Below are 15,545 nucleotides of genomic sequence, written 5' to 3' on the forward strand. Positions count from 1 at the left end.
TTTTTTTTTCATAGAAATTACTATGTTGAAATGTTGCATTGTTATTACAATCAAATATTACTTCTGCTGAATTCTCTTCTCCCTCTTTGGGATTCCAATTATATATGTATATGTACGTGTATGTATATGTGTATGTGTACGTGTGTATATATATACACGTGTGTGTGTGTATGTATATTTAAAATCTGTTCACAATGACTTGTTGATTTTTTTAATGGTCTTTCTGTATTTTAAATTCTTTCCTCTCTAAAGTTCACACAAGATATTTTCTACTGACCTATCTCCAAATACATCAGATCTCTTTGGCTTTGTCCAGTTTGCTGCTATTGAGTTTTTAATTTCAGTTATTACATTTTTTCAATTCTGGAATTTCCATTTCCATCCATTTAAAAAATAGATTCCAATTCTTTGGTGCAACTTTCTGTCTTGTTCTCTATTACTGAATATATTAACCACAATTATTTAAAAGTCTGTACCTGATAACAATTCAATAACCATATTATTTGTGAGTATCTCACTTGTCTTTTTTCAGTTAGTCCTGTTGTTGAGTCTTCAGTTTTTAAATGAACTTAACATCATATATTACAAGTTTTAGAAACTCTGGATTCCCTCACCTCCAGAGTTTTACCTCTAACAGGCACAGAGAATGGTGGCTCACTCTAGGCCGTCTCAGTTTTGTCACGTCTCCTCACTTTCTGTTTGTCTCTGCCATTAGAGTGTAGCCTGCCAGGGATCTCGGTTGGAAGTTTGTTGTGTTACCTAGCGCCCTTCCTTTCTGGTGGCTCCTCAACAGCAAATTTTGTCTCTCTCATCTTGAGACTGCCAATCTTCTGTCCACTTTTCTGGGGCTTTCTTCTTAGCTTCTTGTCCTTCGGTCCTGCACAGCAGTAGAACCCAGCTACGCATTAATCCTATGTCCCTTCTCACCTGCTTTCTCGTCAGGATCTGGCTGGGCTCTGCTTCTTAACCTGAGCTGAGCTCGTATGTAATAGAGTATAAATTCTTGCTTATTCAAGCTCCTTCTCTCATTCTTTGTAAGACTTCACTTCAGAATCTGTATTAAATTAAATAATTCCAGATGGTTTTCTTTTCTTGTCTTTTATTAAAAATCCAGCATGAAAATTGAATATTGTTATTTTTCTTCTCTTTTTGGTCCTCAAGGCTTGCCTGCATTGGCAGCCACAAACTTTAATTTTTATCTCTGCTGTCTTTTACGATTGCCGGGGGCTCTGTTGGATTCTTTATCTCTTAGCAGCTATATGCCCAAATTCTCGGCCTTTTGCCCTGCGCCAAGAATAAGACTGACACATGCCTTAAGGGCTACAGTTTGTAGAATGTTGAATTCGTTTTCTGTGGTTTCCTTCTCTCTGGGATTTTAACCCTTCAATTCTTGGTAGTCTCAACAGCTTTCTCGTACCTGCAAATTGATTTTTAATTTTATATTATCAGGCCTCCTAGTTATTCTTGAAGCAGTAGTATACACAAGCTTCTCTTTCATAGCCAATAACTATGGTTAAATCTTCATGTTTTAATTATTTTATGAAAAACAAAACTGGTTAGTGAAATGCGGACAAAAAAGTAATGCATATACACAATAAAAATCACACAAACAGTCATAAAAAGTCACCTCCCCCGTGTCTCAGCCTTCCATTCTTTTTCCCTGGAGGCAAAGTTGCAGCTTCTTATGCTTCTGTCTCTCTATATAATATACATATGTACATGTATGTATATATCTCTTTTGCTAACACATTTAAAATTTTAATTTTGAAATACTTTAAATATGCTGAAAAGAAGGGAGAATGTCAGAAAAATTCTTGTACCGACAATCCAGGTTTAAGAAAAGTTAACATTTTACCACATTTCTTTAGAGCCTCTTTTTCTTAAGATATAAAATGATGTAATATAATCGAATCCCTATTTTTTAAACCTACCAATTTTTACAATTGTTTTTTCCATTCAGTATGATTTTCAAGGTTTATCCATGTTAACACGTGCAGATCCCCTTCATTTTAATTTATAATATTCCTTCGATTACTCCTTCACCAATCCCCTTTGTTTTACTGTTGTTATTTCTTTTTGTCTTTTTTTTTACATAACTATTAACATATTGTACCTTATGTTCAGGACTTTACATTTCTCACAGAACTTCTTTATGTTTAAAATATGTAATACTAAGATTTATTTTACACCCCTTCTCAGCTTATGGAAAACTAAAAAAAATAATTATTGGGGGACAGATTTTTTTCTAATAGTCTTTAATGTCATAATGCTACAGTGAGGTTTCTACAGAACATTTTGATGACTTCCAGACATATTCTGAAGCTTTGGTATGTCCCAAAGTTTATAAATAATCCATTTTAGGAAAAATATAAATTAACCTGACCATGATTTCTTTACCTGAGTACTCCATATAGAACATAATATTTTATGTATAAGACAATGTAATATAACTAATGTAATACAGCATAAATATTTCTCTTTAAAATGTTCTTCTCATTCTTAAGGCTTCACTTAAGATTGCATATTACATTTGCTTAAGTAATTTAATTTAGTTCCAGACAAGTGTTCTTTTCATCTTTTTATTTAATTTAGCAAATCATTTGGTGCTTTAAGAATGGCAATGTGTTTTATTCTCTTCTTTCTGTTCCTTTTTTAGGCCTGCAATATTTCAACAGCATTTTAGTCAATTAAGATTTATTTATTCATTTTATGTGCTTAGCACTTTGCTAGGTATTATTGTGGATATTAATGGCAATAATTAATGGCCCACATGGAGGTTAAAATTTAATTAAAGAGAAATGAATTGCTCATTAGACCACACTAAAGTGTTAATGGTGTGAGATGGAAATTGGAGTGGACCATAAAGGATAATGAAGATTTGATTTTTGGAAAGCAGAGAGGGGAGGATCTTTGTGAACAAAAACTCAGATGCGAGTACAAGATAGGTGAAGATTTTAACCATTCTGTAGCCGAGGGTATACATTTGGGATAACGGGAAATTAAGTAGAATAGAAGGAGGTGGACATCAAGAAGCCAGGAAATTTAGAACTGGTGAAGTAGACAGTGAGGTGCCCACATCGACTTGAAGTGAGTTAGGGTGTGTTAGGAGGCAGATCGGACCAGGGCATCCTTCAAAGAATGCCTGTGCCCTTTGGCCCAGTGATTCCATTTCTAAGAATACTAGGAAGACATTACAAAATGTGTGATGTCTGAAGGACAGAGACTGGATCATGACAACATTTTGAAGTAACTTTTCTTTAATGTGTTCCTGCTTCCTGGTGCCTTTTTCCTCCCAATCTCACTAAGTTCAGGGGTGGTGAATTCTCTTGCAGTCTGAAACAGTGATTGGGCTCCCCTGAATTGAAAGCTCTGGGACCCCTAAGTGTAGCACAGACTCTTAATCAGGGCCTCCCGGAGAACTCTAGAAGGTTTATAGATGAGCCTCTGAAGTTCATGAATTTTCTGAAATTATATGTAAGATTTCAGATTATGTGCATTTTTATAGACAGTTGTAGATTCTGAAAGAAGTCTATGATCCCACCCAAATTAATAGCGTTGCTTAAAAGATTTACTTCTACACATCTCAATCTGAACTCTTAGAGACTGCTGGAACCAAACACAAAGATGATATGTTATCATATTATGTTGTACCATATGAAATTGCCAATATTTAATTTAGTAGCTTTTGACATACAAAAATATCAGTTTTGTATGATCTAACCTAATACACCCTTAAATAACTTTTGCGCTTTTTAAATGTAAAGGTATTTATTCACTTTAGTAATATGTAGGTTTTAGTTAAGCAGTATATGTTCAATTTTGTGTTTAAATATATTATTTCAATAAAGTAATTGAGTTCTGGTTATATTTCCTCAGTTTCTACATTCCATAAATGTAATGTCTTTAGATATACATTTTTTTTTTTCCAGTTTATGCTGTTAGGCCTATTTCTCGTGTATTTAAGATCTCTACTGTGGTAAAACAAGGACAGGGAAATGATAGAGTAAGAAATGAAAGATAGGGGGACCAAAAAAGGTACAAGGTGTAGTATTATGTGTAGTATAATAAGGACAAATTGGTATAGTATAATAAGGACAAATTGGTTCAAATTGTTTGCTAACTTTGATTGTTGGGTCGGCTCTGCCTGGAGCTCTTTGATAAAGCAGATTCTCAGGCCCCATCTGGCCCAGGGGTACAAAGTGCCTGATGGATCTGCCTGGTCTGTCACTTCTGCCATGAGCACGGGAGGACAGTGTGGTGGAACTCACATCACTGTTTGCTGTTCCATTAATTATGCCGATTTAATCCGAATTTGTTTGCTAGCGAGAGTATTACATTTCTTCAAAATGATGTATTTTATGACTGTCGTAAGTATAGTTTGGCAGATGAAACTTTGAGTCAAGAAAACCACATTTAACTATAAGTTATTTCTTGGAAGATTTCAGATAACCAGCAATAATACTATTTAGCTGAAGGTTAATTTTTAAAAAATTTTCTCAATTTTCACCATCCTTTTATTTTTTAATTAAGAAAAAAAAAAACCAAGAAAAAATATTATTGAAATGATTAAATATTTTAAATTTAACCTTTTTTCTTTTTGTAGGTTGCTTTCTGATTCTAAACAGCTCAACATTTTAAGAAAAGCAAGATCTTATATAAAACAGAAAAAGTATGAGGAAGCAGTGAGTATGCAGGCCTTTTATATATAAATAGCTGATCACCATTTTGGATGCAGGGAGGGGCACGGTGTGGTAATGGAGAGCCATGTGAGCAGGCCAGGGAGCTTTCCTGAACCTCAAGGAAGGACTGAATTTCCTGACTTGCTGTTTTAGCCATAGATGTGCTTCTCTTATTTCAGATATTGAGGTAAACTTTTTTGGGTTAGCACTGGAAATGAACAGTTGCTATTTTCTGTAATGAATAAGTATAATCCCAATTTCTGTCACCATACTTACGTATAATATTTTAGAATAGTATATGTTTGCACATTTGAAATTATCAACACACTATCATAAGGCTACTGATTTTATAGAAGCTTTGACCTTTCCCAGCTCCTACTCTACTATACTTTTCATTAATTTTCTCTTCGTTAAATGGTCATATAATTTTAAAGTAGGAAAGAATTCTAGTTCAGTCTTTAAAATTTCCTAAGTAATACCATGCATTTATAATACTTATTTTTGTTATAACTTTAAAATGATAAGCTATTCTCCTCTAAAATATTATTAAGGTAGTTTAATGATGTTTTTAATTTGATTCGGGTAATCTAATACGAGAAAGTAAAAATTGATATAATTGTGGGCATTCCCATTATTTGGGACCTATATTAGAGAGCTTTTATTTCTTCCTTTAATATTTCATCTGAAGATAATTTTCACAAAATGAATCATTTTAAATCACTACACATATCATAGTTTACATTTTAAATGCCTTTATCAAGATTTAAAAATTCATTTCATTCAGGACTTTTTCTTATACTTTGCAAGAAGATCCTTGAACCATGAAAATCTATTTTTGATCCATTATCTACAGTTACTCTAATAGTTTTTCTTCCTTTAAAACTGAGGTTTCTTATTCCTTCCATGTGGCAAGTTATATTTTCCTTTCTCCGCAGGTCTCCCTCTGCCAGGAGCTGATCCAGCTTGCACTGAAAGGACTGTCCTATTATCACACTTATGACAGATTCTTTTTGGGCTTCACTGTTGTGCTTGGCTTTGTAGGATGGGCATCTTATGCTTCTCTGTATATCATCAAGTATCATTCCAGTCTTACCAGAGGTGTCAGCAAAGAAGTTAAGGTATGTTCAGAAAATATAATGAAGATGCAAATGATGGTGTAAAATCATTAGGACTAAGGAAAGAAGTTGAATCTGATCTACTGTGATGAGTTCATACAGTGTGCAAGTTGTGCTATGCTAACTCTTATCTTTCATTTCTTTTGTTGTGTTTGGTCTTTTTTTCTCAGTTAGCTCTATTTCTTTAGTTGGGAAAAGGGTATATTAGTAATAATGGCCCTATAACTTAACAGAGCTATAAAGGTAGCTGTATCGTTTAAATTCTCCATGGCATTACTGTGTTAATTTTCTGTTCTTTTTTAAAAATAATTATTTCGCTTGTCATAATGATTCCATATGTTTCTAGTATTGGTGGTCAGAAAACTACTTTGAAGCAATATATTTAACTTTATCTGATATTAAAAGTTTAAGAGTTGGAAAGTGATAAAATCAGTTCTTCAAATGTTCCTTTTTAAATAGTGTATGCTTTCCTGGAACTACTTTTATTGTCTTTCAACTTTCTGAAATTGTTACGCGTCTCCAGAACTTTCTGTTTATCCTCTTTTTAAGAATTAGTCTCTAGTTTACTATCATTTCAATGTCAAAAAGAAAACCTCATTAATAATACTTTGTATTAATCCTACAAATATGGTTTTACTACATTAAAACATTTTACTTTTTAAAAATGTTTGCTAACTGTCATTTACCAGAAAGAACATATTACTTTCACTTCCTTTACTTTGTTCTCTCTAATGATTATTACTATGTCTAAATCTTCTGAAAGGTAATATGTCTGGATGGTATAGTATTAATAACAACAGTCTGCAAAGACTTCCAGTGGTTAACTTCTTCCAATTTTATATTTTATTTTTCTGATATGGAAGCAGGAGCAGTAGTGTTTATTCTAATTTTTTATAGTGCTTTAATGTATCTTAATAATTTCCTCCAGGTAATTTCATTATTTGAATGTATATGAAATTGGCTAGAATAAGAATAATTTCTTATATGGTAAGAAAGGAGACAGAAACAATTATGTTTTAGTAATGACTGTCTCTAGACATTCTGCTGGGTACTTGAAACTTATTTTGCCATTTTAAACTCATAGCACTGCTGAAAGTAGGCATTATAATTTTTCTTTATAAAAGAAGAAACTGAAACTGTTTAAGTAACTTCCAGAAGGACACTCAGCTAGAATATGAAAGAATCAAGATTTGAATCCAGAGCAATCTTGTGCCAAACTCTGCCTTTTCATATTTACCTTGATGTTCAGGTTCTTGAGAAAGGATATGACGTCTTTAGATTGATGTGGCAATAGATTTCATAGCTGGTAGTTCTTATTCATTAATCTGATAATGTGACCAATATTTAATTGAAGGTACAGTACAGTGCTAGATGATGCAGAGGCTAGACAAAGAAATATAAAATTCAGATTCTGCCCTCAAGGAGCTTAGAATTAAATAGAGAAGGTAGTAGATGTATATACGTAACCTAACCTTATCAGATGTAGGTCACCATACTACACTATATTACAAAAGACAACTTTAATGCTTAGCAAATTTAATATACGTTAAATGTTAAATGTTTAAGTGTAGTACAAAGACTATAATCTTAAAATAAAGCGAGGGTGATAATAACAAGAAAATGTAAGCCTTGGTGGAACTTTAACAGTTAGACTATAGGGAGAGGGTAAGAATTAAAGCAAATTAAATCATATATAGAGGCAGAGTTGGGAAAACATATTATTATGCTGGGATAATGAACGATATTTATTATTATGCTGAGATAATGAACCATATTTATTAAGCCCCACTGTTAGGCCCTATTTAAGCTTAAAATTACCCGAAATTTAGTGGTTATGATGCTCATAATCTGGGTGGGGTAATTTAGGCTCCTCTTAAATGAACTCAGAATTTAACTTCCGTATATTCTTCTATATATTCTTCTTCTTTGCTTTTGCCAGTTAGATATCTTTTGCTTTAGAACTGAATATCCATACTCGCTACATGCTTTTCTTTGTTTTCTTATTACCTAGTAAAATTCTAAAATATTAACCCCTTATACCAAGTCCCATGATTCAGCCTCTACCTGTATGGTTTAAACTCCTTGAAGGCCAGCACCTAGCACAGAGCATAGCATACATAGAACATGCGACTTCATAAATGTTTGTTGGTTGAAAGAATATTACAATACACATGAAATGGTTCATTATCATCAGGATTTTTAGGGGGGCCAAGGAAAGGCGGGAATCAATTAATGATGAAATAGAAAATGTCCCCCACTCTCGTTTGAAATCTTTTTGATGTTTACTTCAGCTGAACCAAATTCTTTATGATTTAGTTTTCCTACAAGTAGATGTCATTTGTAATGTATATTACATTATGTACCAAAGGGTTAGATAATTATACCACATTGAACTGATACTAGAAAAATCCCTTAAGTGTTTTTTTTAGGTATTTTTTTAAACTTCTTGTTATTTTTTGATTCTCAAAATGACCTGAAACCAATCTGTTTTTAAAATGAATATCCGCTTCAGCCATTTTCAACTTTAGAGATCCTACCTGTCCGCATCTCTTTGAGATTTGCCCCTTCTTCTCCCACCCTTTGATTGGTTTCTGTAGTGACTACTATAACTAATGCAAAGGAAATGAGAAGAGAATAAAAATAAAGTTAATAATAGCGGCTACCATTTAGTAAACAGTAGTAATGTTCCAGGCATTTTGTTAAGCTCTTTACATAATCTTATTCAAGCATTACCAACCTCGATAAATAGATATGGAACTATTATTCCCATTTTATAGATGGGATTAAATTCAGTCTCAGGAAAGTTTCATATTTTTCTCATGGTCTTGCAGTGAGCAAGTGACAGAGCCAGAATTTGAATTATGATACGTGTAGCTGGAAATCCTTAATCACAATGCTGTGTTTCACCTTCCTTTTTACAACTGTGACCTATTTTATCTTTATTTCTTTCTTTCTCGTGACATTTTATGCCAGTAGGGAGGAATCATTAAGAGGAAAAGAATCTCTTGCTTTTTCTCCTTGAATTTCCCTACTCCCAAAGGTAATTCTTAAGTCTCGTCTTATTTAGCTTCGGCTTGCCAAGTAAGGGGAAAACAGAGAAAACAAGGCGTGGAAGCAGGGGAGTGCCACGTTACGGCTCCATTCCTGGGTTTCGCTCCTGTGCTGTTCTTAGCATCACAGTACTTTCCACAGCAGGTCCTTTGCCCAGCCATGGAATTTCTCTCTGAACCTTGCATCATTACTTCTGGCCCACAGCACCCATGGGCCTGTGCAGCCCGTGGAGGCCATGACTGGCGACTTACACTGAGGGACTTCTTTCATGTTTGGCAGGTGGTTGGGAAAAGGAGATGTGATGGAATGAAGCTCCTGTGGTTGGCCGTGGAGAGAGGAGCGCGGGCAGCCTGTCCAGTCGGAGTGAGAGTAGATAGGAGTGTTGGTCCAAAGGAGGATCAGGTCCCACTGCTCACTGTGGATTGAATGGGCTCAGCAAGCTAGTCAGGGAACTCAGCATTTATTAAATTGCATCTAAGGACAAATATGTTCCGAGTTCCGAACAAGTTACTTGCAAACAAGCATTAGGAACATAGTCACTTTTAAATTGGAAATTGCCATGTTGCAGCAATTTCCTGCTATCCAGCTTTTTCTTCTGTACTGTGCTTCTCCAATGACAGATTTTTTAAAAATACATTTTTAGAATGCATTATGTAGCCACTGTTTTCAATCATCTAGTTGGAGAACCATTGAAAGAAAGTATTACATTTTCTTCACTGTATATAACCTCTTAAAAACCTGTCAATTGGCATGATTTTGGAAGTGTTTCAATGTTTTGTTTGATTTTCAGAAACCAAGCCGTCTCCTGCCATGTAGTTTTGTGGCTATTGGCATTTTAATAGCAATTTTCCTGCTGATTCAAAGCTGTCCCTGGACTTATTATGTATATTGCTTGTTGCCAGTGCCAATATGGTATGCAGTTCTAAGACAGTAAGTAACACATCTTGCTGTCTTGTTTTTCGTTTCACTGACAGATAAATCTATATTTCAGATGCATTAGATTTCTGTAGCATAAGTCATCAATGGTATTTATAAAACCCTCACATCTCCAAGCCCTCTTACTTTATTTATGACAGCATAAATGTTGCATAAAATACCTTTTCTGTTTTACCTTTCTTTTTTTTGACTTTATTGCCTTAGGGACACATTGGCCTTTCCCCCCCTTCTTTGTGTATCTTTTGTAAGAAAAATTGGGAGTAAAAATGATTAATATTGATTGTGCTATGCCAGGAGTAACTCACATTTTAAACTTGTCTCATCATCTCAGTTTCCAGTGTCTCCTCGTGTTTCACAAAGAAATCTGCATGTTTTTCCCATACGTTTTTGCCTCTCCTTTCCTAGCTATTATGGAAGCCTAGATTAATGAAACTAATCAAATTTAGTAATGTGTACATGCGGAAGTAGTGGGCATTACTCACATGTGCTGAGGTTCTACCTTTATGTGCCTTCTCACAGGTTGGACTTAAACATTATAGAAAGCTCCCAGGCTAGTTTCAAGCACTTTAAAATAAAACCACTAAAACGTTGGGCTGGTTCACGTTCACAGTCAAGGGTCATGTCTCAGATCTTTTTGATTTCTATATTTGCACAGTAATCTAAAATCTAAACTTAGTCTTGGACATCTAGGCATCTTCCGAGCGAACCAGATACCAAAAGCAGACCAGGGACTGAGAGCCCAGAATAAGGGTATTTTCAGGGTTGGCCAACATGTTGTCATGACACAACGTGTGTTTTTATTCTAATTTTTGTTAACTCCAGCTTTGACCACCTCTCCCATCCTTTAAAAACAGTGACTATTAAAAATATTAAAATGTTAAAAATGTCAAAAATAGAAACATTAAGAGGTTTAAAATAACATTTTAAAATATAAGCCAAAATCATACTGACAAAAGAACATTCTGTAAATTCTCCATTTGAAAGGAATGATGTTGCTTGGTATACATTTTTAAATCAGATTTTTTCCTCCTAATGTCATTTACTCTGGTTTTAAAATTTTTAGAATGAAAGGTTTATCCTTGCAGAAAATTCTATTCTACTACAGAACCCCTCCTGAATGATTAAGTGTCCTAATTATGAAGGTGACATATATATTTAAATTTTAAGGGAAAATGTGATCATGAAAGTATGTTGTGTTCTATATCTTTTTGATTTTTGTAGAAAATAAGACAAAAATTCACTCTTGTAGAAAAAATAAATGATTTTACAAAATCATCTCTTGTTTCTCTGTGCTAATTCGTTTTCATGAACAAAAGAAACATTCTCCTTTTGTCTAGGATTAGCTTTTCTTTCCTACTTGGCACCTTAATAGTTTTGATAACATCATGTAGCCATTGTTTTCAATCAGAAAATGTCATAAATCAAATGATACTGACCTTTTATAATTACCTACCTAATAATGCACTACAAATGCTAAAATTTTTTTCTAGTAATGAAATGTAAAAAGTACTTAAGGATGTAATACATTTTAATGGTTATGAATTCATATTTAATTATAATTAGTATATAATTAGTGACATCTTAAATTGAGTTTGGAAGAGGTTATATTTAGCTCAGTGAAAAAGTGCAATTAAGATTTTCTCTACCCAGGTTAGGAAAACCTATCTTTATTTCATTATGACAGTTGAGATTTCAATATAAGATTAACATCGGTGAATTAAAAATTGTTTTTCAGTTTTTATTCATTTGGGTTCACTGTATTTTATTTCTGATATTGTATCTGTAATTATATAAACATGGGTTTTTAAACTAAAATAAACAAGCCTCATTTATTGTCATTAATGTTTATAAAAAAGCAAATTTTTGTTATTATCAAATTAATTCAAAAATTGAATTTTTTCCTAAAAATCTTCTAGGTTTCAAAAAAAAAAAAAACGATTTAGGAAAGTAAAGCCATTGAAAAATCTATTAGAGATTCTGTTAGTTTTTAAATAATCTGTGAAATGAAAATCCCCTGATTTATAGTTTCGTAGTTTTTTTTTTTTTACTATATATGGCCTAATTTTTAAATTCAATATAGAGTATAAGTATAAACAATCTCTTTGTAAATGATCCTATTAAACAGATATCAAGTTATTCAAGACCTTGTTACATCTCTATTGACCTTTCCTCCGAGTCATTTTGTTGGATACCTGCTAGTCTGTACTCTGGGAATTGAAGTTTTAGTAAGTAATTGACTGCATTACAACATTTTCATCTCTCTTTCATTTCTACGTAACTCCATTTAAATGACCTCACTTTTGTTTCTTCTTTGGAATGTCCTACTAGGTTCTCAGTTTTTTCTACCGCTATATGCTTACCGCTGGACTAGTTGTGTTTGCGGTTTGGCCATTTACCACTCAGCTGTGGACTCGAGCAAAGGTATAAGTATTCATTTTGACATCGGACAGATTAGTAGCTTCTTTGTTTTGATGTGTGTTTAACCCAGGGAACTGTTCATTTTTAAACAAAAGGATAGACTTTTGTAAAGAGTCTGGACCTTTTGACAGGAGGACTGAGGTTGGCTTTAGGTTTCAGTGATTCACATAGGCTTTCATATCAGAACGAACTGTTCATGCGGTGACTGAAATACTCTAGAAGCAGAGCTAATACGTCCTTCTCTGAAGCACTTCCTAGATTCCATTAGCCTCTGTATCTAAATGATGGAGCAGCCGAGGAACTGCCCAGAGCAGTGCAGTGGCGTAGAGGGCCACGCTGTGAACCCAAGTCAGTGGAGTCACCTCTCTGCTGAAATATTGTGAATAATAGGACCTGCCTTCCAGGTTATTGAGAGAATTAAATGAGGTAATACTCGGGTTATGCCTACTGCATACCTCCTGCTGTATAACCTATCCTTCCCAAATAGTAACTCTATTACTTTTTAAAGTAAACAGAAAGTTTTGCGTTTTCCTTTCTGATTCACAGCCTTGTAGTCTGTGAAACACTGAAGACAGTTTTCTGTACCATATTTGTCTAAAGGTAACTTTTTTTTTTTTTAGGGTATCTCATTGAGTTGGATTTTCTTCTGTTTGCTCCTGGCAGTATTCCCACTGATGCCTGTTGTAGGACGAAAGCCAGATATCTTTCTTGTGTACGAACAAATATTTTAACTTATTTTCTTTTCCACACAATTGTTTTTCTTAACACTGGTGTTCTTGAAAAAATACATAATTTGTTGTTTCATTACTGTACAAATGTCACACCTGCATGCTACCTTTGTGACCGCTTCCAGCCCTTCCGTTAGCCAGGAACAGCTGGGGAAAGCAACAAGGTCAACAATAGGGAAGAACAGTTGTCCTGCTAGGAACACTGTGAACTATAAATGTCTGAGTATACACCCATAGTCAGAAAACCTGTGTTTTAGATACTAGCTAGATGTTTCTTTAGTTACCTTTTATGTTGTTTTCTGTAAATTTGTCCAAGTCAGGTGAAGAATTATGATACTTGGTATGCATAAAAGTTTTAAAAATAAAATTATAGAAGTAAGATAAAGTTACTTAAATAGTGTAAGAAGTAACAAATAACCCCAGTCTTCCAGTGTCTTTGTCCTAAGATTTTTATTTCCATTATACCTGTGTATCCATTTTGGTACTTCGTTGTGAGTAACTAAATGACTGAGAGGTTTTACATTAGAGAAAAATGTCTAAAATTCCATATGATATGTTCAATATATATCTTAAGAAAATTTGAAATTGTTAATTGTGTTTTTAAACAGAATGGGTGCAGGCCTGCTGGTTCTTCTGCTATCCTTGTTTGTTATAACATCTCTCATAAAAAGTAAAGAAAGTTTTGTAAATGAAGAGGTAATGTTACATCTGTTGCAGGTGAGTTACAGATTTTCAACAGTATTATGCTAACAATATACCAAAATGTATCAATTGTTGTATTTAAGTATATCGTTCTTAAGATGCCATGTTTAAGGTCTTCAGTATCTACCAATAAGAAGAGTTTTCTGTTTAAGATATAACATGGGAACATATTCTCTACAAGGTATGAAGTAGCAGAAAGTTCAGCAGGAGGCGGCCCAAAGGTGCCTAGAGAGCAGAGGTTAAGGAGGCATAAGAGGTGTCTGTTCTGACCGCAAAGTTGATCTGAAAAAGGACTCCTCTAGGCTGAAATTCTGTGTTGCCCTCATTTGGGTCAGGAAAAAGGTAAGCTGCTTCGAAGTAAAGGCAGCTGCTGAGTATGTTTATATGAAGAATAGCTGGTTTAAGGCTTCAGACAACATCCTATGAGAAAATAAACTTCACTTTGTTTGATGGCTTGGATGTGGTGAGTAGAACTGGGAACTTGACATTTCAAAATTGAGGCCATTCCCAGTTACGCCGCATACTACATGTGTGATTTGTAGTAGTAGAACTTCGGTCTGTTTTTAACTAAAATAGACCTAATATATAATAATGTTGTAAGAATTAGAGATTACATAATGCTGTATTCTGTAAAATGATAGCTTTTTGTAGATAACAGTGGAAATCACATTTTTTTTTTAAATATAAAAAAGTAAAAAATGACATCTGGACCACTGACCAAAAATACTTATATGAGTTTTCTCAAAAAATTCACCCAGAACAAAGCTGAGATAATGGAAAGTATTTTCAGGAACACTCTGAAATAAACATCTGCAAGACTTAAAAACGTCATCCTTGCAAGACAACAGAGAACAAATAAAAAGAGAAGAAATGTTTTGTCAAAGATCCTGTCAGGCCGTTGGAATGTATCTTTCATTTTAAGTGGCTACTGACTGGCTTTGCACGAAAGCCTGGAGTAGCTTTGACGTAATTCACCTGTAATAATGAGTACTTTGATAGAAGTGAGTGTTTCTGAATCTCACTCTATTGGAGCAAAGAACATTATGTTAAAATTCTTATGGACTTTGTAAGATACCCCTAAGTATAGGGCAAATCTGTTACAAAATTTCTTTTTACATTAACGCTATTAATTTGCATTAATTTCTGTACTATGTACCACATTTTTCATTGATTCCAAGATACGTATCTTTTTAAATTTTATCATATCTGAAATGAAAACGTGTTTTACAATTGAAAGGATCCGAGGATTGAGTCATAGCTTTACTGACAGCATTTTTTCCTTTTTAATTCACTAAAACTATGAGTAAATTAAATATATCTCTAGGATTTGGTGATGAAGTTGCTAATCTGATCTCTAAGAGAGTTTACTTTGTTCCCAGATATAGTTTACCTCATTTCTTAAAATGGCAATTAGTGCACTAACTAGTTCAGGGGTTAGCAAACATTTTTCTGAAAAGCCAAATTGTAAATATTTTAGGCTAGTGGGCCATGTAGAGTCTGTCATAAATTTTTAACTTCACCATTGTAGTGCAAAGGGGGCTGTAGACTACACATAAATGAACGAGAGTTACTATGATCCAATAAAACAGTATTTTAAAAAACAGAACACCAGCCTACAAGCTGTAGTTTATCAACTCCTCACTGGTTTATACACATTCCCTGAAGAATAATTGTACTCCTTGTATTCCCAGTACCAAGTGAATACTCAGTCCACAAATATGTGTTGAATGAATACAGAGATACAAGTGAAGGCCATAGGTGGAAGACAGTAAGCCACATACACTAAACCGTACACATTTTACCCTCTGCAGTTCCATGATTTAAGAAAACTTCAAGGTTAATAATGAATATTTCTAGGTAGAAACAGTGTGATAATGTATGCCAAAATACCCTTGAAAAGTGTAAAATGCCTCATT

The 15,545-nt window shown here is 33.9% G+C and overlaps 1 protein-coding gene across 1 annotated transcript in view; it reads left to right on the top strand.

Annotated features, from left to right (window-relative positions):
- The window catches only part of PIGN (phosphatidylinositol glycan anchor biosynthesis class N), an 84,952-nt gene that overhangs the window by 31,509 nt on the left and 37,898 nt on the right, over positions 1–15,545 (top strand). Inside the window, exons 15-21 of the mRNA XM_011361068.2 lie at positions 4,604–4,682; positions 5,615–5,797; positions 9,636–9,775; positions 11,907–12,006; positions 12,110–12,202; positions 12,820–12,911; positions 13,536–13,644. Coding sequence (XP_011359370.1) covers positions 4,604–4,682; positions 5,615–5,797; positions 9,636–9,775; positions 11,907–12,006; positions 12,110–12,202; positions 12,820–12,911; positions 13,536–13,644 — 796 coding nt within the window. The remainder of the gene's footprint in view (positions 1–4,603; positions 4,683–5,614; positions 5,798–9,635; positions 9,776–11,906; positions 12,007–12,109; positions 12,203–12,819; positions 12,912–13,535; positions 13,645–15,545) is intronic.

This window comes from Pteropus vampyrus, unplaced genomic scaffold, assembly GCF_000151845.1.
Source record: "Pteropus vampyrus isolate Shadow unplaced genomic scaffold, Pvam_2.0 Scaffold62, whole genome shotgun sequence".
NCBI classification, from domain to species: Eukaryota; Metazoa; Chordata; class Mammalia; order Chiroptera; family Pteropodidae; genus Pteropus; species Pteropus vampyrus.